This window comes from Hyla sarda, chromosome 7 (genome assembly GCF_029499605.1).
Source record: "Hyla sarda isolate aHylSar1 chromosome 7, aHylSar1.hap1, whole genome shotgun sequence".
In the NCBI taxonomy this organism is placed as follows: domain Eukaryota; kingdom Metazoa; phylum Chordata; class Amphibia; order Anura; family Hylidae; genus Hyla; species Hyla sarda.
Window position 1 is genome coordinate 32,898,830 of NC_079195.1, and position 25,035 is coordinate 32,923,864.

General features: G+C 44.9%; 1 protein-coding gene across 1 annotated transcript in view; it reads right to left on the reverse strand.

Annotated features, from left to right (window-relative positions):
- Positions 1-24,609, reverse strand: part of LOC130283113 (ovostatin-like) — a 98,096-nt gene extending 73,487 nt beyond the window's left edge. Inside the window, exons 1-11 of the mRNA XM_056532299.1 lie at positions 24,604-24,609; positions 24,332-24,500; positions 24,005-24,089; positions 23,773-23,896; positions 19,558-19,672; positions 15,895-16,010; positions 14,478-14,639; positions 10,729-10,959; positions 8,625-8,682; positions 7,291-7,433; positions 2,342-2,491 (exon numbers count right to left, since the gene is read on the reverse strand). Of these exons, the coding sequence (XP_056388274.1) occupies positions 2,342-2,491; positions 7,291-7,433; positions 8,625-8,682; positions 10,729-10,959; positions 14,478-14,639; positions 15,895-16,010; positions 19,558-19,672; positions 23,773-23,896; positions 24,005-24,089; positions 24,332-24,500; positions 24,604-24,609 (1,359 nt within the window). The remainder of the gene's footprint in view (positions 1-2,341; positions 2,492-7,290; positions 7,434-8,624; positions 8,683-10,728; positions 10,960-14,477; positions 14,640-15,894; positions 16,011-19,557; positions 19,673-23,772; positions 23,897-24,004; positions 24,090-24,331; positions 24,501-24,603) is intronic.
- Between the last annotated feature and the right edge of the window lie 426 nt (positions 24,610-25,035).

Sequence of the window (25,035 nt, forward strand, 5' to 3'; positions counted from 1 at the left end):
TTTCACATTTTTTAAAGGGTTAATAGCAGAAAAGATCCCCCAAAATTTGTAACCCCATCTCTTCTGAGTATGGAGGTACCCCATAAGTGGACCTGAAGTGCACTGCGGACGAACTACAATGCTCAGAAGAGAAGGAGTCATATTTGACTTTTTGAGAGCAAATTTTGCTCGGGGGGCATGTCGCATTTAGGAAGCCCCTATGGTGCCAGAACAGCAAAATAACCCCCACATGGTATACCATTTTGGAAACTAGACCCCTCACGGAATGTAATAAGGGGTGCAGTGAGCATTTACCCCCCCCCCCCCACTGATGTCTGACAGATCTTTGGAACAGTGGGCTGTGCAAAACTTTTCATTATCACGGACCACTGTTCCAAAGATCCGTCATACACCTGTGGGGTGTAAATTCTCACTGCACCCCTTATTACATTCCGTGAGGGGTGTAGTTTCCAAAATGGGGTCACATGTGGGTGTGTTTTGTTTTTCCGTTTGTCAGAACCGCTGTAACAATCAGCCACCCCTGTGCAAATCACCTCAAATGTACATGGTGCACTCTCCCTTCTGTGCCTTGTTGTGCGCCCCCAGAGCACTTTGCGCCCACATATGGGTTATCTCCGTACTCGGGAGAAATTGCGTTACAAATTTTGGGGGGTGTTTTTCCCTTTTACCTCTTGTGAAAATGAAAAGTATAGGGCAACACCAGCATGTTAGTGTAAAAATTATTTTTTTACACTAACATGCTGGTATAGACCCCAACTGTTCCTTTTCATAAGGGGTAAAAGGAGAAAAAGCCCCCCAAAATTTGTTAGGCAATTTCTCCCGAGTACGGCGATACCCCATATGTGACCCTATTATGTTGCCTTGAAATACGACAGGGCTCCAAAGTGAGAGCGCCATGCGCATTTGAGGCCTGAATTAGGGACTTGCATAGGGGTGGACATAGGGGTATTCTACGCCAGTGATTCCCAAACAGGGTGCCTCCAGCTGTTGCTAAACTCCCAGCATGCTTGGACAGTCAATTGCTGTCCAGAAATGCTGGGAGTTTTTGTTTTGCAACAGCTGGAGGCTCCATCTTAGAAACATTGCCATACAATACGTTTTTCATTTTTATTGGGGAAGGGGGGTGGTAGGGGGGGGAAGTGTACGTGTGTATATGTAGTGTTTTACTCTTTATTTTATGTTAGTGTAGTGTAGTGTTTTTAGGTTACATTCACACTGGCGGCGGATTACACTGAGTCTCCCGCTAGGAGTTTGAGCTGCGGCGAAAAATTTCCCGCAGCTCAAATTTGTAGCGGGGAACTCACTGTAATCTGCCGCCAGTGTGAATGTAGCCTGTACATTCACACGGGAGGGGGGGTCAAAACTACAACTCCCAGCATGCACTGACAGACAATGCATGCTGGGAGTTGTAATTTTGCAACAGCTGGAGGCACACTGGCTGGAAAACCTTGAGTTAGGTTCTATGACCTAACTCAGTATTTTCCAACCAGTGTGCCTCCAGCTGTTGCAAAACTACAACTCCCAGCATGTACTGATTGCGGAAGGGCATGCTGGGAGATGTAGTTATGCAATGGCTGGAGGCACGCAAGTACAACTCCCAGCATGCCAAGATAGCCTTACGCTGTTCCTGAATGCTGGGAGTTGTAGTTTTGCAAGATTTAGAGGGGTTCAAGTTGTAAATCACTGTCCAGTGGTCTCAAAACTGTGGCCCTCCAGATGTTGCAAAACTACAACTCGCAGCATGCCCAGACAGCAAACTGCTTTCTGGGCATGCTAAGAGTTCTAGTTTTGCAACATCTGGAGGGCTACAGTTTGAGACCACTTAGTGATCTACAACCTGAACCCATCTAAATATTGCAAAACTACAAGTCCCAGCATGCCCACACAGCAAACAGCTGTCTGGGCATGCTGGGAATTGAAGTTTTGCAACATCTGGAGGGCCACGGTTTAGAGACCACTGTAAACTGTGGCCCTCCGGATGTTGCTAGGCAACAACTCACCTAGCAGGACCCGGAAGTATTGCTGCCGCCGCCACCGCCACACGTGGGGGAGGATCGCAAACGGGGATCCGGGATCCAGGTAGGGACCTTCGGCGCTGACCTTCCCTGGACGGTTCACCCGTTTTGCCCGGACACCGATAGGTGGGCAAAGTGGGGGAACCGAACTTTAAACCCCCCCCCCCCCTCCCCTGGTCTGCTATCGGTCGGTCGCTCGGCCGACCAATAGCAGGGATAGGAGGGGTGGCACCCCTGCCACCAAACTCCTATCCCTTTAGGGGAATCGAGGGTGTCTCGGTCAGGATTCCAGTGTTTTTGAAAGCAAGAATGGCCCATAGACGTACTGCTTCAGGGGTCAACCCATCGTCTGATTTGAGAAGAAATACACTGGAATCAATCACTTTGACTGCACATAAGGATCCTGGAGATGCTGATATTTGTAGGTCAACACTGGAGGCTGGAGGTCCAATCTCTTTAGAGAAAGTTAGTGAAACCTATAAAAAAAAAAAAAGGAAGAAGATCTTATCAACGCCATATTAGAATAATACACTGTCTACACCTACTCCGATAAACAGTCAGACTAAAGAGAAAAATAATGAAACAAATGCAAGCTCAAGCTATGCATATGACGTTTAAAGGGGAACTCTGGTGGGAAAAAAATGTATTCAAATCAACTGGTGCCAGAAAGTTAAACAGATTTGTAAATTGCTTCTATTTCAAAATCTTAACCCTTCTAGTACTTATCAGCTGCTGTATACTACAGATATACTACAGAGAAATTTGTGAAATTCTTTTCTGTCTGACCACAGTGCTCTCTACTGACACCTCTGTGTGGATATTATGGGGGATATGATTCTAATTTGGACAGTTCTCGACACAGATAGGGGTGTCAGCAGAGAGCACTGTTGTCAGACAGAAAAGAAATTCACAAATTTCTCTGTTTTATACAGCAGATGATAAGTACTGGAAGGATTAAGATTTTTTATTAGAAGTAATTTACAAATCTGTTTAACTTTCAGGCACCAGTTGATTTGAAAACATTTGTTTTCTACTTGTTTCCACCGGAGTTCCCCTTTAAATGAGTTGTCTATTTTAGAAAACACTATTCAAGTAAAATGTTTTTTTGTACAACTGTAGTGCCCCCACAAAGAGAATTGAGCATTACACCCCTTGAAGGGGTACTCCAGCACTTAAAAACATATCCAGTGGATAGGGTATAATTACTAGTGATGAGCTGCAGAGGTCATATTCGAATTCACAATATTTTACGAATATATATTGACAATTATTTGCCCTACGGTCACAAAATTCGCATATTCGCTATGTTTGTTCACTTTTTTCCATGTGAAAATTTGCATGGAAATTTGCATAAAAATTTGCATGTAAAAAAAAAGAATATTCGTCATTACAAATATATAGCACTATATTCTAAATATGTGCAAAATCGCGAAATGCCGATATTCACAGTAAAAATTTGCATTACGAATTTGTGCTCAACACTAATAATTACCTGATGATGGGAGGGACTAACCTGGCTGTCCCCGTTGATTGGCACACATTTCATACAGTGCTGTACTCGAGTATCTCCAGTACTCCCGGTTACGCCGAGCGCTCCGGGTCCCTGCTCCTCCCCGGAGCGCTCACGGCGTCTCTCTCCCTGCAGCGCCCCGGTCGGTCCCGCTGACCGGGAGCGCTGCACTGACATGGCCGTCGGGGATGCGATTCGCACAGCGGGACGCGCCTGCTCGCGAATCGCATCCCAAGTCACTTACCCGTCCCGGTCCCCTGCTGTCATGTGCTGGCGCGCGCGGCTCCGCTCTCTAGGGCGCGCGCACGCCGGCTCTCTGAGACTTAAAGGGCCAGTGCACCAATGATTGGTGCCTGGCCCAATTAGCTTAATTGGCTTCCACCTGCTCCCTGGCTATATCTGCTCACTGCCCCTGCACTCCCTTGCCGGATCTTGTTGCCTTGTGCCAGTGAAAGCGTTTAGTGTTGTCCAAAGCCTGTGTTACCTGAACTCCTGCTATCCATCTTGACTACGAACCTTGCCGCCTGCCCCGACCTTCTGCTACGTCTGACCTTGCCTCTGCCTAGTCCTTCTGTCCCACGCCTTCTCAGCAGTCAGCGAGGTTGAGCCGTTGCTAGTGGATACGACCTGGTTGCTACTGCCGCAGCAAGACCATCCCGCTTTGCGGCGGGCTCTGGTGAACACCAGTAGCCTCTTAGAACCGGTCCACCAGCACGGTCCACGCCAATCCCTCGCTGACACAGAGGATCCACTACCTGTAAGCCGAATCGTGACAGTAGATCCGGCCATGGATCCCGCTGAGGTGCCCCTGCCAAGTCTCGCTGACCTTACCACGGTGGTCGCTCAGCAATCGCAGCAGATTGCCCAACAAGGACAGCAGCTGTCGCAGTTGACCGCCACGTTACAGCAACTTCTGCCTCTGCTACAGCAGCAACCATCTCCTCCGCCAGCTCCTGCACCTCCTCCGCAGCGAGTGGCCGCTCCTAGCCTCCGCTTGTCCCTGCCGGACAAATTTGATGGGGACTCTAGACTCTGCCGTGGATTTCTGTCTCAATGTTCCCTGCATATGGAGATGTTGTCGGACTTGTTTCCTACAGAACGGTCTAAGGTGGCGTTCGTAGTGAGCCTTCTTTCAGGAAAGGCCTTGTCTTGGGCCACACCGCTCTGGGACCGCAATGATCCTGCCACAGCCACAGTCCAGTCCTTCTTCGCTGAAGTCCGTAGTGTCTTCGAGGAACCAGCCCGAGCTTCTTCTGCCGAGACTGCCCTGCTGAACCTGGTCCAGGGTAATTCTTCAGTGGGAGAGTACGCCATCCAATTTCGTACTCTTGCTTCCGAATTATCATGGAATAACGAGGCTCTCTGCGCGACCTTTAAAAAAGGCCTATCCAGTAGCATCAAGGATGTGCTGGCCGCACGAGAGATTCCTGCCAACCTGCAAGAACTTATCCATTTGGCCACCCGCATTGACATGCGTTTTTCTGAGAGACATCAGGAGCTCCGCCAGGAAAAAGACTTAGATCTCTGGGCACCTCTCCCACAGCATCCTTTGCAGTCTACGCCTGGGCCTCCCGCCGAGGAGGCCATGCAAGTGGATCGGTCTCGCCTGACCCAGGAAGAGAGGAATCGCCGTAGGGAAGAAAATCTTTGTCTGTACTGTGCCAGTACCGAGCATTTCTTGGTGGATTGCCCTATTCGTCCTCCACGTCTGGGAAACGCACTCACGCACCCAGCTCACGTGGGTGTGGCGTCTCTTGGTTCAAAGTCTGCTTCTCCACGTCTCACGGTGCCCGTGCGGATTTCTCCTTCAGCCAACTCCTCCCTCTCAGCCGTGGCCTGCTTGGACTCTGCTTGCCATAGGAAGTGCCTCTCCCCCCCTCCCAGTCCCGTCAGGCAAGCCTCAGTGCCTCCTCATTGCCCCCGTCCTGGTGACACACTGCCCCGTGCCAGGCTTCGCCCTCTGCCCTCCCTCCCCATTCCCACTCCTGCTGTACTGCCTGCCTTTGAGGAAACCCTCCATTCACTCCCGGTGTCCTCGTCCCAGGTAAAGCAGTTGTCGGACCAAAAAAGGGGGAGACCTAAGGGGGGGGGGTACTGTTACGCCAAGCGCTCCGGGTCCCTGCTCCTCCCCGGAGCGCTCACGGCGTCTCTCTCCCTGCAGCGCCCCGGTCGGTCCCGCTGACCGGGAGCGCTGCACTGACATGGCCGTCAGGGATGCGATTCGCACAGCGGGACGCACCCGCTCGCGAATCGCATCCCAAGTCACTTACCCGTCCCGGTCCCCTGCTGTCATGTGCTGGCGCGCGCGGCTCCGCTCTCTAGGGCGCGCGCGCGCCGGCTCTCTGAGACTTAAAGGGCCAGTGCACCAATGATTGGTGCCTGGCCCAATTAGCTTAATTGGCTTCCACCTGCTCCCTGGCTATATCTGCTCACTTCCCCTGCACTCCCTTGCCGGATCTTGTTGCCTTGTGCCAGTGAAAGCGTTTAGTGTTGTCCAAAGCCTGTGTTACCTGAACTCCTGCTATCCATCTTGACTACGAACCTTGCCGCCTGCCCCGACCTTCTGCTACGTCTGACCTTGCCTCTGCCTAGTCCTTCTGTCCCACGCCTTCTCAGCAGTCAGCGAGGTTGAGCCGTTGCTAGTGGATACGACCTGGTTGCTACTGCCGCAGCAAGACCATCCCGCTTTGCGGCGGGCTCTGGTGAACATCAGTAGCCTCTTAGAACTGGTCCACCAGCATGGTCCACGCCAATCCCTCGCTGACACAGAGGATCCACTACCTGTAAGCCGAATCGTGACACTCCCATAGACAATGCATGGGATGCGTGCCAACACAATAGTCCATGAAGCGGGGACAGCTGAGGCCCCATTCTGGAAATCATAGGGAGTTCCTGTTTTCCTGGTGCCCAGCACTCGTCCCTTGTGGTCCCTCCTTGGCCAGCTGCTACCACACCGGGAACACTTGGGAGTCATCTGGTCCCTCCTGGGGTGGGAAAAAGGGTGAAACCCAGGTGGTACTTAGATTATGGGGTGTGGCCTAACACCAAACCAGTTGGCAACCAAATGTGTCCACACCCTTTGCCAAATACAGATTATTGAGACAATCTTCCCTAAAAGCAATGCCATGAAGGCACAATATGGCAGCAAATGGAGTGCCGACAGCTTCATAATACTCATCATGTTCTTTATGTTACCAGTATCCACCCTATTCTTACTGCATCTAATATCACAATGTGGACAGTATGTACTGACAGCTACTCTGCCTATGTATAAAATTGTACATTATGTTGTGTTTCTGAGTTGGCACAAGCAGTTTGCATTCAATTGAAAAAAATAAAAATAAAAAAGAGAGAGAGTAAAATGAGTTCATTTACCAAATCTTCTTTTTTTTAAACTTTTTATTTAAAGGGGTACTTTACCCCTAGACATCTTATCCCCTATCCAAAGGATAGGGGATAATATGTCTGACTGCAGGGGTCCCACAACTGGGACGCCCGTGATCTCTGTGCAGAACCCAGCATCCATTTAGAATGCAGGGTATGGGCGGAGGAGGTCGTGACGTCACGGACATGCCCCGCGTGACGTCACTTCACACCACTCAATGCAAGTCTACGCCAGGCTACCATGCCCCCTCCCATAGACTTGAATTGAGGGACGTGGCATGACATCACAAGGGGCATGTCCGTGACATCACAACCCCCGCTGCCCGCTCCAAGCGTTTGGAACAAAATGTAAAGTTCATAATAGATCCCGGTCTGACCCACCTCATTTTTGAAGCAGGCTTCGACATTCAATGACTTGGTGTCTGCGATGAGCTCTTTTCGTAGAATCGTGTAAACTATGAGATCGGTTCTGGAGGCAATTTCTGAAGTTATCGGGAGAATGAAAGAAAATGTACCATTCACACCTGTAAGGCAAGAAGAAGAGACCATCGTAAATCCACATGGGGGTTATCACAGCTCTTTTTTTCACTAACATTGGAGTGCACTATCTATCTGTGAAGACTTAGGTTATGGATGCACCCTACTCATAAGGAAACCTTATTTGCAGAAATTTATTTTACGACTTTGCCATCTCAGGTTTGGGATCCTTTTAACTTCTGCCTTTGACATGTGGATACTGCCTGTTGCCTTTTTGTACTGGTTCCTTTGTCCAAATTCTAAGATGCAAAGCTGCTGCCCTGCCTCCCCCAAGTTTGCTAGACTGGAAAGAGCTAGTCAGTGTCTAGTGAGGAATTGAGGAGAGTGGAGGTCACCTCTAGACCTCTGCTGTGGACCTGTACCTCCCCACATGAGGACAGGCATTAAAAAATCCAGTTGCAAGCCCTATTCTATTCCAGAGCGACAGCACCCTTCACAGGATCCCATGTCTTTCATTCCAGTCAGTAGCAAGTCTGCAGTGGGAAGAGCCAAGAGAGCCCACAGACCCCAATAGCAAAGAAGAGGATAACAGGAGATAGAAAGCCTTAAGCAACTCTGGCCCATAAGTCTACAATCTAAACCCTGGCGGTAAGCCCTAATTCCAGATTCCTATGGGGAGAGTAGAGTCAGTGTTGGTCAGCTCCTAAGTCTCATACAAGCTGTACAATCAAATCCAGAGCAGTCTAAACAAAATTTAGCAAGCAAGAAGCTAGTTAGTCAGTAAGGACTACTAGTCCCATAGTGCCCTTACGCAACTGTGATCCCTGATGCATATGCCAGCGAACTTTGCCCTACTGTGGAACTGTTCCAGTAAACTTTTGCAAGTTCCTGAGTAAAATTAGTAGTTTCCGTAACACTGCATCTGTGGTCGTTATAACCCAAGCGCTTGGCTCAGGAAGCTACTACCCTTGGAGCGTGGAGGTTAACACTACCCTGGTATAACAAACCTTATTTGAATCGATTTGCCACCATGCATAGGTTTCAGATGGTGAATGCCACAATATTTTTAAGGCCTTCAAAAATTTGAGGTGGAAAGATGTACTCTGCAGCCCTATAAACTTCAGCAGTGGATTAAGCTGCAAACCTGAAGACCTAAGGCATATCCACCAAACATCCCTTGGCTATGCTAATAAATCCTAAAACAAAAAATTATATATGACACACTGTAAATAACTCACCAGTAGTTAGGGTAACTTCTTGTTGTCCAGACTGAACAATCCGTGATCTTGACATTGTCTGTTAAGATGTACAGCATAATATTTATATCATAATACGAGATCCAATAAACCCCCAAATAATCCTTATTATGTGTAATGCACCAATGCCACCTACAATTTTGGCTTTGGGCCAAACGTGGGAGCAGAGTCCAAGTATTCCCCTAGTTTTAACCCTGTATCCTGCTCCAGGATGCAGAAGGTAGACTTCTGCTGCAGGGGAAATACCAGGTCGCAACTGCAAGAGTGGTCCCAGTTAGGTGGCAATTTGCCTGGCATGCCCGAATTCCCTGCAGCCAAGCAACGGCATAAAGGCAGGTGAGGCAGGCTGCTGCTTTAGATGAAGGCAATGTAGCAGAGCTGAGTTGTGTCAAAGCATAGGTGAGCCAGTTGAGTTGCAAAGCTGAGTGGCTCAGATGCAGTCTGGTGGTGTAAGCTTGATCAGAATTAAAATGCTGATTGACAGACCAGGAAATCCATAAGGTACAACAGGATCAGGCAGTCAGGAAACAGGTACAGGTCAGACTCAGATAAAAAGAACAGGATACGGACACCCTCGCTATGCAGGTACTTTACTACTGGTCAGGCACCTGACAATGAATGGAGCACAGTTATATAGGTGTTGCCTTGCAGGGATTGGCAGAGGAAGAGAATAAGGAGCATCCAATGTCTCTATAAGAAGTGCGACAGTGCAGGAGAAGAGGATGCACGGAGCTTACAGCAAGGGAGGGAAGAGCTCAACCACAGTACTGGTAAATGGTGGTATACAGCAAATGCCAGCTGACTGCAACATTTGGCATTACATTATCACAACAAAGCAAATATGTATACACATAGCCTGCTCTACAGAATCCATGTAGAAGAGGTACACTAGAGCTGGCTTCTAGTGCTATATAGCAATTCAAGGGGTACTCTGGCTCTAAGACATCTTATCCTCTATCCAAAGTATAGGGGATAAGATGTCTGACCGCTGGGGACCCCCTGCAATCTTGCATTTAGCTCCCACCTCTGGGAGCTGCACGCCCAGCGGCCAGCTCAGAATCTGCCGGGTGATGACCACGGGGCCGGAGTATCGTGACGTCACGCCCAGCCCACGCTATGCAAGTCACGCCCCCTTCCATAGACTTGCATAGCGGGAGCGGAGTTGTGATGTCACGATACTCCGGCCCCGTGGTCGTCATCAGGCAGATTCTGAGCTGGCAGAGCGGCGTGCAGCTCCCAGACGTGGGTGCTAAATGCAAGATTGCAGGGGGTCCCCAGCGGCGGGACTCCATGGTCAGACATCTTATCCCCTATCCGTTGGATAGGGGATAAGATATCTTAGGGCCGGAGTACCCCTTTCAGGACAACCTTGAGGTTCATGGAGCCACAACATGGTTGCAAGCGCGAATGTGTATCCCCATGTATACTAACTCCCATCAATATGTCTCAAGACTTTTCACTTTAAAACTGAATACATAGTTGCTCTATAAGAATAACCCTTTTTCTTGTGGACCCAAGACCTCCATGTATTACAAGGATGTAAAATGCTTCTGCTGCTAACTGAGACTATGTCTTCAAGGGATTAGGACAACCCTTTAAAAACAACATAAAAATGAGAAAAAGAAAGTAGCCAGCACTCACCATTCAGGGGTCTTTAATGCATCGGTGCAAATATATAACTTCGGCGGGCAGGATGTTAGGAGCGGTGAACTGGCACCTCAATGAGGGCAGGTGCATGAAGTGTAGCACTAATTTTGGATGAATGTGTAAACTACTAGTGGTGCCTTTGCTTCTTACTTGAACCCTTTAATAACAACTGCAGTGTCATGTAGCTCATGTAAATGTCTTTATCAGGACATTCTGTCTATCCGCCAGATTAGCCGTAACACCCTACACATTGCTACATGATAGCTGCTAAATCCTAAATTAACTAAGTGATCCCAATTATTCTAATAGGCTACAAATAATACATAAAACACCACATCTTTTTCCTCCAACCTCAAACCCTTGAGACAAATCTTCTAGGATAGTCTTTTACATTCCATCGCCCAGATTCTGTTACCATTTCTTTTAGCACAACACTCACCATATAGTAGAAGACGGCTTTAGTTGCTCCAACACCAATCCCATCAGAACTCAGAAGGAACTGAACCTCAATCTTCTGATTTTGACCACATTTTAGTGTGCCCTTTGGAGGAATAATCTGCAGGAAGCTTCCCGTCTCTGAATAGAACCGATAGACGGTGTATTCAGTGACCGGATAGTCAGAACCTGCCCAATATGGCCGATAGCACTGCTCTGTATTCGGGTAACTGGCCTGTCAAAAATATGCATAAAAGGTATAATAAGGACACCATTACACAAAAGCTCTACTCATTATGTTTTTCCCAAGCATAGATGGAGGGGTCCGGAAAACGATTTTTCACCCTACCATATTGTTGTTTTACAAAATTGCAAAAAGTCTTCTGGCTATATAAAAGTGTTTAAAGCGCACCTGTCAGATCCCACAAAAAAATAAAAAAAAATATGTCACTCAGTACCTAATCCTGACCATGTACATAAAAATTTAAAGGGGTACTCCACCCCTAGACATCTTATCCCCTATCCTTTGATGTCAGATCGCCGAGGTCCCGCTGCTGAGGACCCCCGGGATTGCCGCTGCGGCACCCCGCTGTCATTACTGCACAGAGCGAGTTCGCTCTGTCCGTAATGACGGGCGATACAGGGGACGGAGCAGCGTGATGTCATGGCTCCACCCCTCGTGACATCACGGCCTGCCCCTTAATGCAAGTCTATGGCAGGGGCGTGACGACCGCCATGCCCCCTCCCATAGACTCGTATTGAGGGGGGTGGGCCGTGACATCACGAGGAGCGGAGCCGTGACGTAACGATGCTCCGGCCCCTGTATTGCCCGTCATTACATGCAGAGCGAACTTGCTCTGTACAGTAATGACAGCGGGGTGCCGCAGCGGCAATCCCCGGGGTCCTCAGCAGCGGGACTGTGGTGATCTGACATCTTATCCCCTATCCTTTGGATAGGGGATAAGATGTATAGGGGCAAAGTACCCCTTTAAGCCTCTATCATAAAAAAAATACATCTTTTCATTAGCTCACCATATTAGAAATGATTTCAGGGGGAGGAGGTGTGTCCCTCCCTTGTGGTGGGAGGGGATTGACGTGTGGTGGGAGGGGACATGTCCCTCCATGTGGTGGAGGGAGGTAATTGGTGGGCCTCGCCTGCTCATGCAGTCTTGTCCATGACTCATGGACAAGCCTGGGGCTGCTGCAGGATTGGTTAGTGTTCCTGTAGGTATGGGGACCCCTAGTGGTGGGATTTTCAGGGTCTTTCTTTATTAAATATTTAAAAAAAAATGTAAACAACCATATTACAAGTTATTGGATCTGACAGTGCTCATTTAATGTCCCTTAAGGCCGTGATTTATTAAAACAACCTTGGAACAATACCTTGCTCCAACTAGATAATCTCTGGTCATATGGGATTGTGGAGTTGGAATTATGGCATCATGGGGAATTGTATCTCATTTGAGACCTCCAAGAGCTTTCTCTGACCACAACACCTGCTGTACTCCCCTGATGAAGCAGTAGGGATGAATAATACCTATTTACATTGGCTATCTGTATACCATTTGGGAAGGTATTATTTATCATGTACTAACTTTTTGCACCTAGGATATCTATATATATATATATATATATATATATATATATTCAGTGGTCTAAAATTTTGGCCATCCAGATGTTACAAAACTTCAACTCCCAGCATGCCGTGGTCCAGGGGGAATAGCTGGATGTTGTATATCTGGATTTTTCCAAAGCCTTTGATACTGTGCCACATAAAAGGTTGGTGCATAAAATGAGAAGGATTGGGCTGGGGTAGAATATGTGTAAGTGGATAAGTAACTGGCTCAGTGATAGGAAACAGAGGGTGGTTATAAATGGTACTTATTCTGATTGGGTGACTGTTACTAGTGGGGTACCACAGGGGCCTGTCTTGGGTCCTGTCCTATTTAATATATTCATTAATGACCCTGTAGATGGGTTGAATAGTAAAGTAGCAATCTTTACAGATGATACTAAACTCTGTAAAGCGGTAAACACTATAGAGGACAGTGCACTGTTACAAATGGATCTGGATAGGTTGGAGGTTTGGGCAGGGAAGTGGCAGATGAGGTTCAACACTGATAAATGTAAGGTAATGCACATGGGGAGGAAAAATCTGGGACAGGGTTATATATTAAATGGGAGAACACTTGGGAAGACTGACGTGGAAAAGGACTTAAGGGTTTAAGTTAATAGTAATCTTAGCTGTAGAGACCAGTGTCGGGCAGCTGCTGCCAAGGCAAATAAAATCATGGGGTGCATCAATAGGGGCATAGATGCCCACGACAAGGAAATAATTCTACCGCTGTACAAATCACTAGTCAGACCTCACATAGAATACTGTGTACAGTACTGGGCACCAGTGTACAAGAAAGATATAGTGGAGCTGGAGAGGGTTCAAAGACGGGCAACCAGGGTAATACTGGGAATGGGAGGACTACAGTACCCAGAAAGATTAGCAGAATTGGGGTTATTTAGTTTAGAAAAAAGAAGGCTTAGGGGCGACCTAATAACTATGTATAAATATATAAGGGGGCCGTACAGAGATCTCTCCCATGATCTATTTATACCCAGGACTGTATCTATAACAAGGGGGCATCCTCTACACCTAGAGGAAAGAAGGTTTCTACACCAGCACAGACGGGGTTCTTTACTGTAAGAGCAGTGAGACTGTGGAATTCTCTCCCGGAGGAGGTGGTCATGGGGAACTGTGTAAAAGAGTTCAAAAGGGGTCTGGATGCATTTTTGGAGAATAATAACATTGCTGGTTATGTATACTAGATTTATAGGGACAGAACGTTGATCCAGGGATTTATTCTGATGCCATATTTGGAGTCGGGAAGGAATTTTTACCTCTAGTATGAGGGTTTTTTGCCTTCCTCTGGATCAACTCAGTAGGGACTCATTAGGGATATAGGTTGAACTTGATGGACTCTGGTCTTTTTTCAACCTTATGAACTATGTTACTATGCTGGGAGTTGAAGTTTTGCAACATCTGGAGGACCTAGGTTTGAGACCACTGTATTAATTGCTTGTGCCCTATGTCATGGCCCCCTCCTCCACATTCTAATAGTTTTATATGTTTTTATTGAGATAGTGATTTTGTATGATAATATATAAATGATATAACTTGAGATGCTGTAATAGGTATAGCTGTTTAAGCAGATGACAGACAGGCAGGCTTGATTTAGAGCAGTGGTCTACAGAATGATTTAGAGAATAGATTATCCAGTCACTACAATCGTTTAAAGAGGTACTCCACTGAATTTTTTTTTTAATTACTTCTATTTAAAAATCTTAATCCTTCCCGTACTTATCTGCTGCTGTATGCTCCAGAGGAAGTTCTTTTCTTTTTGTCTGACCACAGTGCTCTCTGCTGACACCTCTGTCCATTTTAGGAACTGTCCAGAGTAGGAGAAAATCCCCATTGCAAACCTATCCTGCTCTGGACAGTTCCTGACATGGACAGAGGTGTCAGTAGAGAGCACTGTGGTCAGACAGAAAGAAAATTCAGAAAGAAAAGAACTTCCTCTGTAGTATAAAGCAGCTGATAAGTACTGGAAGGATTAAGATTTTTAAATAGAAGTAATTTACAAATTTGTTTAACTTTCTGGCACCAGTTGTTTCCCCGTTAAGGATTTACGAGCAAACCTTCCCAGTTCTGATAGCATCTATTCTCACACAAAGTGTCCTTAGTTGATATATAACACCTACTTTGATTGTAAAGTTTGGTTCCAAGAAACTGGATGTGTCTAGATCGTATTTTGCTCCTCCATCGATGCCTGTTATTATTTTCTTAGTATCCCAAACGCCATCAATCTGTAGTTCCACCTCTTCCTTCACTAGAGGAAGACCATTTTCATCCTTTAGGAAAACCTGAAAATCAAAAACATCCAAAGACTTGTAATGTATCGTATTTTTCGCCGTATAAGACGCACTTTTTCTTCCCCAAAACTGGGGGGAAAAAGTTGGTGTGTCTTAAACGGCGAATACACCCCTATCGCGGCGGTCCCTGTGGCCATCAACGGCCGGGACCCGCGGCTAATACAGGATATCACCGATCGCGGTGATGCCCTGTATTAACCCTTCACACGCGGCGATCAAAGCTGACCGCCGCGTCTGAAGGGAAAGTGACACTAACCCGGCTGTTCAGTTGGGCTGTTCGGGACCGCCGCGATTTCACCGCGGCGGTCCCGAACAGCCCGACTGAATAGCCGGGTTAGTGCTTACAGGACACCGGGAGGGACCTTACCTGCCTCCTCGGTGTCTTCTCCGTTCAGGGATCCCCTGTATGGCCGGCGCTCTCCTTCCTTCGTCATCACGTCGTCGCGTACGTGCGTCGGCGTGCGTAACGACGTGATGGCGGTGACGGAGAGCGAGGATAACCGCCCGGCAGCAGAGACGTTCTGGAGCGACGGGGACACGGCGACAGCGATGGAGTGACATCCAGGGCAGCGGTGACGGGTCCGGAGCGGCGTGGACATGTGAGTATTACCTCCTATGCAGTGGTCTTCAATCTGCGTACCTCCAGATGTTGCAAAACTACAACTCCCAGCATGCCCGGACAGCCAACGGCTGTCCGGGCATGCTGGGAGTTGTAGTTTTGCAACATCTGAAGGTCCGCAGGTTGAAGACCACTATTGGGTTCAAAATCTTTATTTTTTTTAGCTTTTGCCCCTAATAATTGGGTGCGTCTTATACGCCGGTGCGTCCTATAGGACGAAAAATACGGTAAGTTTTACAACACCCTGTAATATGATCCAAAAAAACCCGTAAAATAATACACATGCTGATGATGTGCGGTGGATGTAGCTCGGGCCAGATAAAGAACGTAGGATCCTGTGCAGACGTGTATCTTACTTCCACACAACTACAACGTAAATACGGTTTCAAGTTCATTATTCTACACAATTTAAATATAAAACATATCTGAATATACTGATGACATAAAGTATTTTGGGTAATGCACTAAGCATGCGGGACATGCCTCTCTTCTTTAGGTCTTGTATGGAAAATATTTTGTGTCAGAAAATGGAGGACATTCCCAAAATTTTTGCATTTCAAAACTTTCCAACACTACCCTTGTTGTCCCCTACTGGCCGTCCCATGTACCCATCCAGAAGGTATTTACCCTAACAGAGTATGGAAGTCCTCTTTTATAAAACGTGTTCATATTCTCATAGTCAAAGGAGATACTGGCAAGTTGGCTGGTCACCCACAGATATTGGGTCTTCATGACTTGGATGCCTGGAAGAAAAAATCGTAAGTCACTTGGTGACCACTTGGTTATTTTGTAACCTTTTTTTTGGGCAGTAGAGGTGATGCATTGATTATTGGGCACTAGTGCTCGTGAATGCCCAGACTATATTGAAGGCTTAAAGGGGCATTTCAGGAAAAAACTTTTTTTTATATATATATATATATATATATATATATCAACTGGCTCCAGAAAGTTAAACAGATTTGTAAATTACTTCTATTAAAAAAAATCTTAATCCTTTTAGTACTTATGAGCTTCGGAAGTTAAGGTTGTTCTTTTCTGTCTAAATCCTCTCAGATGACACCTGTCTCGGGAAACACCCAGTTTAGAAGAGGTTTGCTATGGGGATTTGCTTCTGGGCGTTTGCCGAGACAGGTGTCATCAGAGAGGATTTAGACAGAAAAGAAGAACCTTAACTTCAGAAGCTCATAAGTACTGAAAGGATTAAGATTTTTTAATAGAAGTAATTTACAAATCTGTTTAGCTTTCTGGAGCCAGTTGATATATATATAAAAAAAGTTTTTTCCTGGAATACCCCTTTAACGTAAAAGGGTCGTCTAGTTAAAAAAAAAAAAAACCACATGTACATACCCCCTATTTTGAGTTATTGAAGAAAGGGGGGGGGGGGGGGGTTGCCATCTAGTTAGGTTCTTCATCTCTTGGCCAGAGTAAACACTGGTTACTAAGAGCATCTAAATTAATCTAAATGGACACTGTGCACTGTGTAATGCTTCATTTCCCCAGTTTATTGTCAAGGGAAGCTTCTGACAAGAAGGGACTAATTATAGCATAAGCCCCCTTAAAAGTTTAAAGAGTACCTGCCACCATCTCCATTGCTTTACATTATGCTGCTGGTATGTTGCCCTCTTCATTACCTGCCCCCCGCAGTTTTTCTTTTTCATGTTCACACATTTTCACCTTCATAATCCTCTTTCGAAGCTTGCTCACTGCCTGTTAGCTTTCTCAGGCTGAAGGGGGCGTTACCCGGCAGGTGTGACTTCAGCTGAAGCCTGCCGAGTAACACTTCCACCCTTCCCTCCCGCCTGTCTGATTGACAGGCAGGGAGCTGCGCTGTGCTCGTCAGTGTCCCGACTGCACTATGAGAGCTTGTACTCATGCCAGGCCGGCATGAGTCCGAACTCTATGAGAGACTTGCGGCTGGGACATGTAGGGAGACCCCTGGTGGTCAGTTTTTACAAGTCAAAATAAATATATAAATATACTTTTTTTTTTTTTTAATGACATGGTATTAGAAAGTTTTTTTTAATACATTAATTAGCAACATATAAAAAGTTTTTGTGATGACAGGTACTCTTTAAGATGGGAGGCCACCCCCTCCATGAATCAAAAAGGAGTGTGGCCCTGTAAGAGCAGCTCAAACTCTGGTGGACTCTTATCATTCATTTGAATGGAGACCATTAGAATTATGCAAATGTACGGTAAGAGTTGTCCAAATCCAAATCTACCCAATCTGTCGTCTTGTAGAAGCCCTCCTGCTTTCCAGATGTTCCAATTCCCCAAAGAGAAGTCAGGAATGAGAATTGGACTGTATGTACAGAAAGAAAAAAGCTACCTGGCACTGCTGCGTGGCAAAACCTTGTATGGTGACCCCTTCAATAGACACTATTTGGCAGTGGCTCTGTAATTCACAGGTGGTAGAGGTGCAAAACATGTTGTAGCAGTAGACACGATGTTCATGAAAAACAATAGAGAAAGAGACAAGCGCACTCACCACGTATATTGCTTCATCTGTGCTGTTTATTGGAATTCATCCAGATACAGAGGCATAGGAGCCGGCCCCGGGAGCTCGTGACATCATAGCCCCGCCTCCTCATGACATCACACCCCACCCCCTCAATGCAAGTCTATGGGAGGGGGCATGACGGCCGTCACGCCCCCTCCCATAGACTTGCATTGAGGGGACAGGATGTGACGTCATGAAGGGGTGGGGCTATGACGTCACGGGCTCCCTGCATCAGCTCCAGCGTTCGGAACATTTTGTTCCAAATGCTGAGCAGCGGAGTACCCCTCTGAATAACTTTTTTTTTTTTTTTTTTAAATCAACTGGTGCCAGAAAGTTAAACAGATTTGTAAATCACTCCTATTAAAGAATCTTAATCCTTCCAGTACTTTTTAGGGGCTGTATACTAAAGAGAAATCCAAAAAAGGAATGCATTTGCTCTGATGTCATGACCCCAGTGCTCTCTGCTGACCTCTGCTGTCCATTTTAGGAACTGTCCAGAGCAGGAGAAAATCCCCATTGCAAACAAATGCTGCTCTGTACAGTTCCTAAAAGGGACAGCAGAGGTCAGTAGAGAGCACTGTGGTCATGACATCAGAGCAAATGCATTTCTTTTTTGGATTTCTCTTTAGTATACAGCCCCTAAAAAGTACTGGAAGGATTAAGATTTTTTTTTATAGAAGTGATTTACAAATCTGTTTAACTTTCTGGCAACAGTTGATAAAAAAAACAAAAAACAAAAAGTTTTCCAAGGGAGTACCCCTTTAAGTGTACCACTGAGACATTATGTACGTATCTCCAGCAGCATAGCTAGAAAGAGCAACCAGAGCATGTGTCCAGGTAGCTAAGTCCAGGGGGACGCTAACAAGTCATCTTGCTTAAATGAAAGAAAGCCACAATAAAGCTCTTCTCATCCTTCAAGACTAAACCACTAGAGATTTGTTGAGCTGTGCATTGGTTCATGATCCATTCACCATTTAAAGGGGTACTCCGGTGGAAAATGTTTTGTTTTGTTTTTTTCAAATCAACTGGTGCCAGGAAGTTAAACAGATTTGTAAATTACTTCTATTTAAAAATCTTAACCCTTCTAGTACTTATCAGCTGCTGTATGCTCCAAATATACTACAGGGAAATTTGTGAAGTTCTTTTCTGTCTGACCACAGTGCTCTCTACTGACACCTCTGTCCGTCTCAGAAACTGTCCAGAGCAGGAGAGGTCTTCTATGGACAGTTCCAGACACAGATAGGGGTGTCAGCAGAGAGCACTGTTGTCAGAAAGAAAAGAAATTCACAAATGTCTCTGTTTTATACAGCAGATGATAAGTACTGGAAGGATTAAGATTTTTTAATAGAAGTGATTTACAAATCTGTTTAACTTTCAGGAACCAGTTGATTTGAAAACATTTGTTTTCTACTTGTTTCCACCGGAGTTCCCCTTTAAATACATAGGCCCCATTTAGGGTAAATAAGGCCTGCAGGGGCAACAGAGAATCCTCTGAAGGGGTCCAGGCTTTGACACAATAATGGGCCCCAAGGGTCCAATAGAACACAACCCCATTGAAAGCATAAATGAGCCATTAGGCTTTACACAATGAGATGTCCTCCGTTTGCCATCATAGGAATAACGATGAACTGAACACGTTCTGTATAATGGGCCTTAGAAACCTTTTGGCTGGACAGATATCTGGATTTGTTCCCAAGGGGTGAGAGCCAGGAATGTTATTGTTGTTGGTACTTTTTTGGGTGTAAAGTATTTTAAAATAAACAATAAGTGTGATCAGGAAAGAAGCTAACCTGTGCCATTCTCTGTAACTGTAACAGATAAATTAAGGTAGGTCTGGGCTCCAGAGAGTTCCATCTGAATGTAACTTAGGTCGATCACACCACGGTAGGTACCATCTGAGGCCAGCTGTAACACGGAACATAACACATACAAAGGGTCAACAAAGTCATCTCGACATTGGAAAGTTCGAATTGACTCATTACCTGTACACAATAGAGAACTGTCATCTTATTGGTTTGACCAGTATTTATGGGAAAGAACATTGTGCATGCCTGACAGAGTGATTGGGAATTCTGAGCTATAACATTATGCCAAGTAGAGCACAAAAGCACCGAGCCGTCACTTTACCAACGACACCCAAAGTAGATACAAAGTACGAGGACACGTGTTGATTGTTAGGTTGATAAAGTAAGGGTCTTTGGGGCATAAGATTCTATTGATTATTTTTACATTAAAACAAAGTGCCCATCTTAGTCTTTTTCTACCACTGGATAACAGAATAAAGTCCAAGCTCCAAATTAGACTGTGCAGGGGAATCTAGATACATTTTGACTGGGTTTACATGTAGTATTTCAGTGAGTACCAACCAAAACCAAGAGTTGATCCAAAATACAGAAAAAAAGATGCAAATCCTTCCATATTATTACAGTGATCCCTCAACTTACAATGGCCTCAACATACAATAGCTTCAACATACAATGGTCTTTTCTGGACCATTGTAAGTTGAAACCAGACTCAACATACAATGACAATCTGGAGAAAGACAGTCCAGATCTGTGAAACTTGTCAATGGCCGAGAGAACTGACCAATCAGAATGGGCAATTTACTTGTAAAACACCTGTATTACTGAAGTGTATGCACTGACTGGTGTCTGGTAGCGCCTCCTACAGTACAGGGAGGTATTACATGTTCTGTACTCTTTACCTGTATTACTGAAGTGTATGCACTGACTGGTGTCAGGTAGCGCCCCCTACAGTACAGGGAGGTATTACATGTTCTGTACTTTTTACCTGTATTACTGAAGTGTATGCACTGACTGGTGTCTGGTAGCGCCCCCTACAGTACAGGGAGGTATTACATGTTCTGTACTCTTTACCTGTATTACTGAAGTGTATGCACTGACTGGCTGTCTGGTAGCGCCCCCTACAGTACAGGGAAGTATTACATGTTCTGTACACTTTACCTGTATTACTGAAGTATATGCACTGACTGGTGTCTGGTAGCGCCTCCTACAGTACAGGGAGGTATTACATGTTCTGTACTCTTTACCTGTATTACTGAAGTGTATGCACTGACTGGTGTCTGGTAGCGCCTCCTACAGTACAGGGAGGTATTACATGTTCTGTACTCTTTACCTGTATTACTGAAGTGTATGCACTGACTGGTGTCAGGTAGCGCCCCCTACAGTACAGGGAGGTATTACATGTTCTGTACTCTTTACCTGTATTACTGAAGTGTATGCACTGACTGGCTGTCTGGTAGCGCCCCCTACAGTACAGGGAGGTATTACATGTTCTGTACACTTTACCTGTACCAGGGTTAGCTGCTCCTTTGAACATCAGGTGGGGGAGACTCCATGTTACTTTTTTAGGACATTGTGTGTACTGTACAGGACCCCGATAAAGCTCCTGTCCTCTACATAGACCAGTGTTTCCCAAGCAGGGTGCTCCCAGCTGTTGCAAAACTACAACTCCCAGCACGCCCGGACAGCCTTTGGCTGTCCGGGCATGCTGGGAGTTGTAGCTTTGCAACAGCTGGAGGCTCCCTGCTTGGAAAACACTGACATAGACAGTGATTTACAGCTCCCAGCAGATCTTTCTTACTTTTATATGTAAGGATTTGCTTTATCTATATTAGTTATCTACTTATTTTTCTTTAATCCTCACTTTTTGCTATTTTTGGATGACATTTTGGGGGCTTCAGAACCAATTACCAGGTTTCCATAGAGTTCTGGTCTCAACATACAATGGTTTCAACCTACAAGGGTCGTCCTGGAACCAATTAATATTGTAACTTGAGGGACCACTGTATTATTGTTGTTGTTATTTTGTTTATTTGAGTATAGTTGAAGGTATGTATCCTAAAAATTCACACAACCAAATGTAAAACCATATAATTTTTTTTACATTTAAAAAAAATATATAATTCCTCAGTTACAATAACTCATATTCTAGAATGATGGTACCTCCGGGACCATCCATCCATTAATTGTCATCAATCAAAGTTAAGTATTACTTATTCTTGCCACTAAAGGTGATTAATTGCCAGTAACCCAAGAAGTATTGGGAGTGGTAAGTATTAATAACATTAAAATATAATAAATAAATATATATTATATTTTATATAGATATAAATAAATTAAATATAAATAAATCTTACCCCCCCCCCCCCATATCTAGGATCCGCCATATATTTATAATCCCACGGACTTAACAACAAGTTGAGGTCTCGTCCAACATCCATAGCACAGTTTATCATATCTTAAGGGGGTATTCCGGTGAAAACCTTTTTTCTTTTAAATCAACTGGTGGCAGAAAGTTAAACATATTTGTAAATTACTTCTATTAAAAAATCTTAATCCTTCCATTACTTATTAGCTGCTGAATGCTACAGAGGAAATTCCTTTCTTTTTGGAACACTGATGACATCACGAGCACAGTGCTCTCTGCTGACATCTCTGTCCATTTTAGCAACCGTGCATAGCAGGTGCATAGCAGGTGTATAGCAGGTGTATAGCAGGTGTATGCTAAGGGCAGCATGGTGGCTCAGTGGTCAGCACTGCTGCCTTGCAGCGCTGGGGCCTTGGGTTCAAATCCCACTAAGGACAACAATAAATAAAGAGTTTTTATTATTATAATGACGTCAGCAAAGAGCACTGTGCTCGTGATGTCATCAGAGAGAATTCTAAAAAGAAAAGAATTTCCTCTGTAGTATTCAGCAGCTAATAAGTACAGGAAGGATTAAGATTTTTTAATAGAAGTAATTTACAAATCTGTTTAACTTTCTGGCACCAGTTGATTTAAAAGAAAAAAAATTTTCACCGGAGTACCCCTTTAAACCTTCTCAGCCTAGGTGAGGCCTTAAAGGGGTACTCCCGTGGAAAACTTTTTTTTTTTTTTTTATTAAATCAACTGGTGCCAGAAAGTTAAACAGACCTATTATAAAGTCCATTTGGTTCCTGGTTCATCACATTCTCCATTTATTATGGACAATATAACGATTATACCATTAACCAATTCAACCTCTCTTCTCCAGCACATATACTATGGACATTTTATTTAATTTTTTTTTCTATGTCGGTTTCACTCCTAGTTTTGGCTAAAAATACCTGATTTAGATACTATGTTAACCCAACTGTAAGCGGAAATGCATCAACATTACTCACATCCTCCTATGTCTTCTTCATAGACCATCACTGTGATAGTGTTAAACCCACTAAAGCAGGCATAGGCAACCTTCGGCACTGCAGATGTTTTGGACTACATCTCCCATGATGTGTTTCCAGCTAAAATGCTGACAAAGCATCATGGGAGATGTAGTCCAAAACATCTGCAGTGCTGAAGGTTGCCTGTGCCTGCACAAAAGCCTCCAGCTCCTCCTCCTCCCCTCTCACAGCATTCAGTCTCATACAAACAGTGAAGAAAAGATCCTGCAGCCTGCACTAAAGCCTCCAGCTCCTCCTCCTCCCCTCTCACAGCATTCAGTCTCATACAAACAGTGAAGAAAAGATCCTGCAGCCTGCACTAAAGCCTCCAGCTCCTCCTCCTCCCCTCTCACAGCATTCAGTCTCATACAAACAGTTAAGAAAAGATCCTGCAGCTGCATCCCCCTCCTCTCCATTTTTTTATTTTTTTATTTTTTTGTCTAATACTCTAGAACTATTTTGGTTAACTGAAGAGGTTACTGCAGGCAAGGTAATAGAAACTACAAGCTACTGGGAACCAAGGAAATTTTGCATATGAAAGAACATATGGAAAGCTTTTATAATGTTATAGTAGCAATGTATGCCAAAAAAATTTAAATACATAGACCAGCTTCTGTAGCATTGTTTTTTTTCCCACCCATGTGCCTCCAGCTGTTGCAAAAGTACAACTCCCAGCATGACCGGACAGCCAAAGGCTGTCCGGTCATGCTGGGAGTTGTACTTTTGCAACAGCTGGAGGCACATGGGTGGGAAAAAAACTGCTGTGCAGAGTACTTGTTACATTGTTGCATTCTCTCTTACGTTTGCTTTCTTATAATAGCAGACTCCGTTTTTATCCCTGTAGCAATTGTTCACCCGACCATACGTTGGTGGCCTGCACCATTTTATTGAGATTGTTCCAGGCACTGGTTTTCCATATGTGTACCTAAAATAGCATATGCAGCAAATATTACTCCAGTACTTTACATGGCCTCCTATACTGTAGCATTTATCCTGTTTTATACTTATTTATGTTAGTATTTTCTTTCCATACATTGCAGAGACGTTCAGTTTTAGGGTCTCATCCAGAATAGATAAAGTGCTTGGTGCATCCAACGTTACATCAAATCTGGGTAACACTAAAACATAATAAAAAATAAAAAAAAAAAAAGGATTAAAAACAGAGCTGATGAAGGTGTAGAAATAGAAACCTGTTCAGAAACCATCGTACAGAACATATAACTCAAGCCATGTAGACAGTAGCCGCTTTACACCATGCTTTATACTTCAGTTACACTAGAATGGCTAAGGATCCAACTCCTAGCTGTAATGTCCGCGCTCCGGGCCGACACAAATATTGCCGTAGATGGCTAAGACATACCATATTCTTCTACCGTAAACCATTGATTCACAGCATTGTTAGATGCTCTCTGGGCAGTTATATAGTAGGATCCAGGTGCAGCATCATCTACCAGTAGGAATTCCAAAGATACAAGACCATTTTTTGACTTCTTATCCAACCATTGGACTAAGCGGCTCCCCGATGGATCCTGCAGCAAAGATTATGTGAGTCCATAATGAGATACAAGTCAGAAACCAGACAACCAGATTAAATCAATTGGTTTACACATGTCAAGTGGTTGTGTATCCTACCACCATCTTGGTAGGAAAAACAACAACATGGCATGTGTAAACCAATTGATTCACTATGGTGTGGGGTTCCTCAAAAAGGAACAATTCGAGTGATCAGATTTATTGTTTTTTTTTTTTTTTTTTTTAATGGTTATTAAAGGGGTTCTCCGGTGGAAATTTTTTTTTTTTTTAATTACCGTAACTGGTGCCAGAAAAAAAAACTGAATTTATCAGCTGCTGTATGCTCCAGAGGAAGTTGTATAGTTCTTTCCAGTCTGACCACAGTGCTCTCTGATGACACCTCTGTCCATGTCAGGAACTGTCCAGAGCAGGAGAGGTTTGCTATGCGGAATTGTTCCTGCTCTGGACAGTTCTTGACATAGACAAAGGTGTCAGTAGAGAAGCACTGTGGTCAGACAGAAAAGAAATTCAAAAAGAAAAGAACTTCCTGTG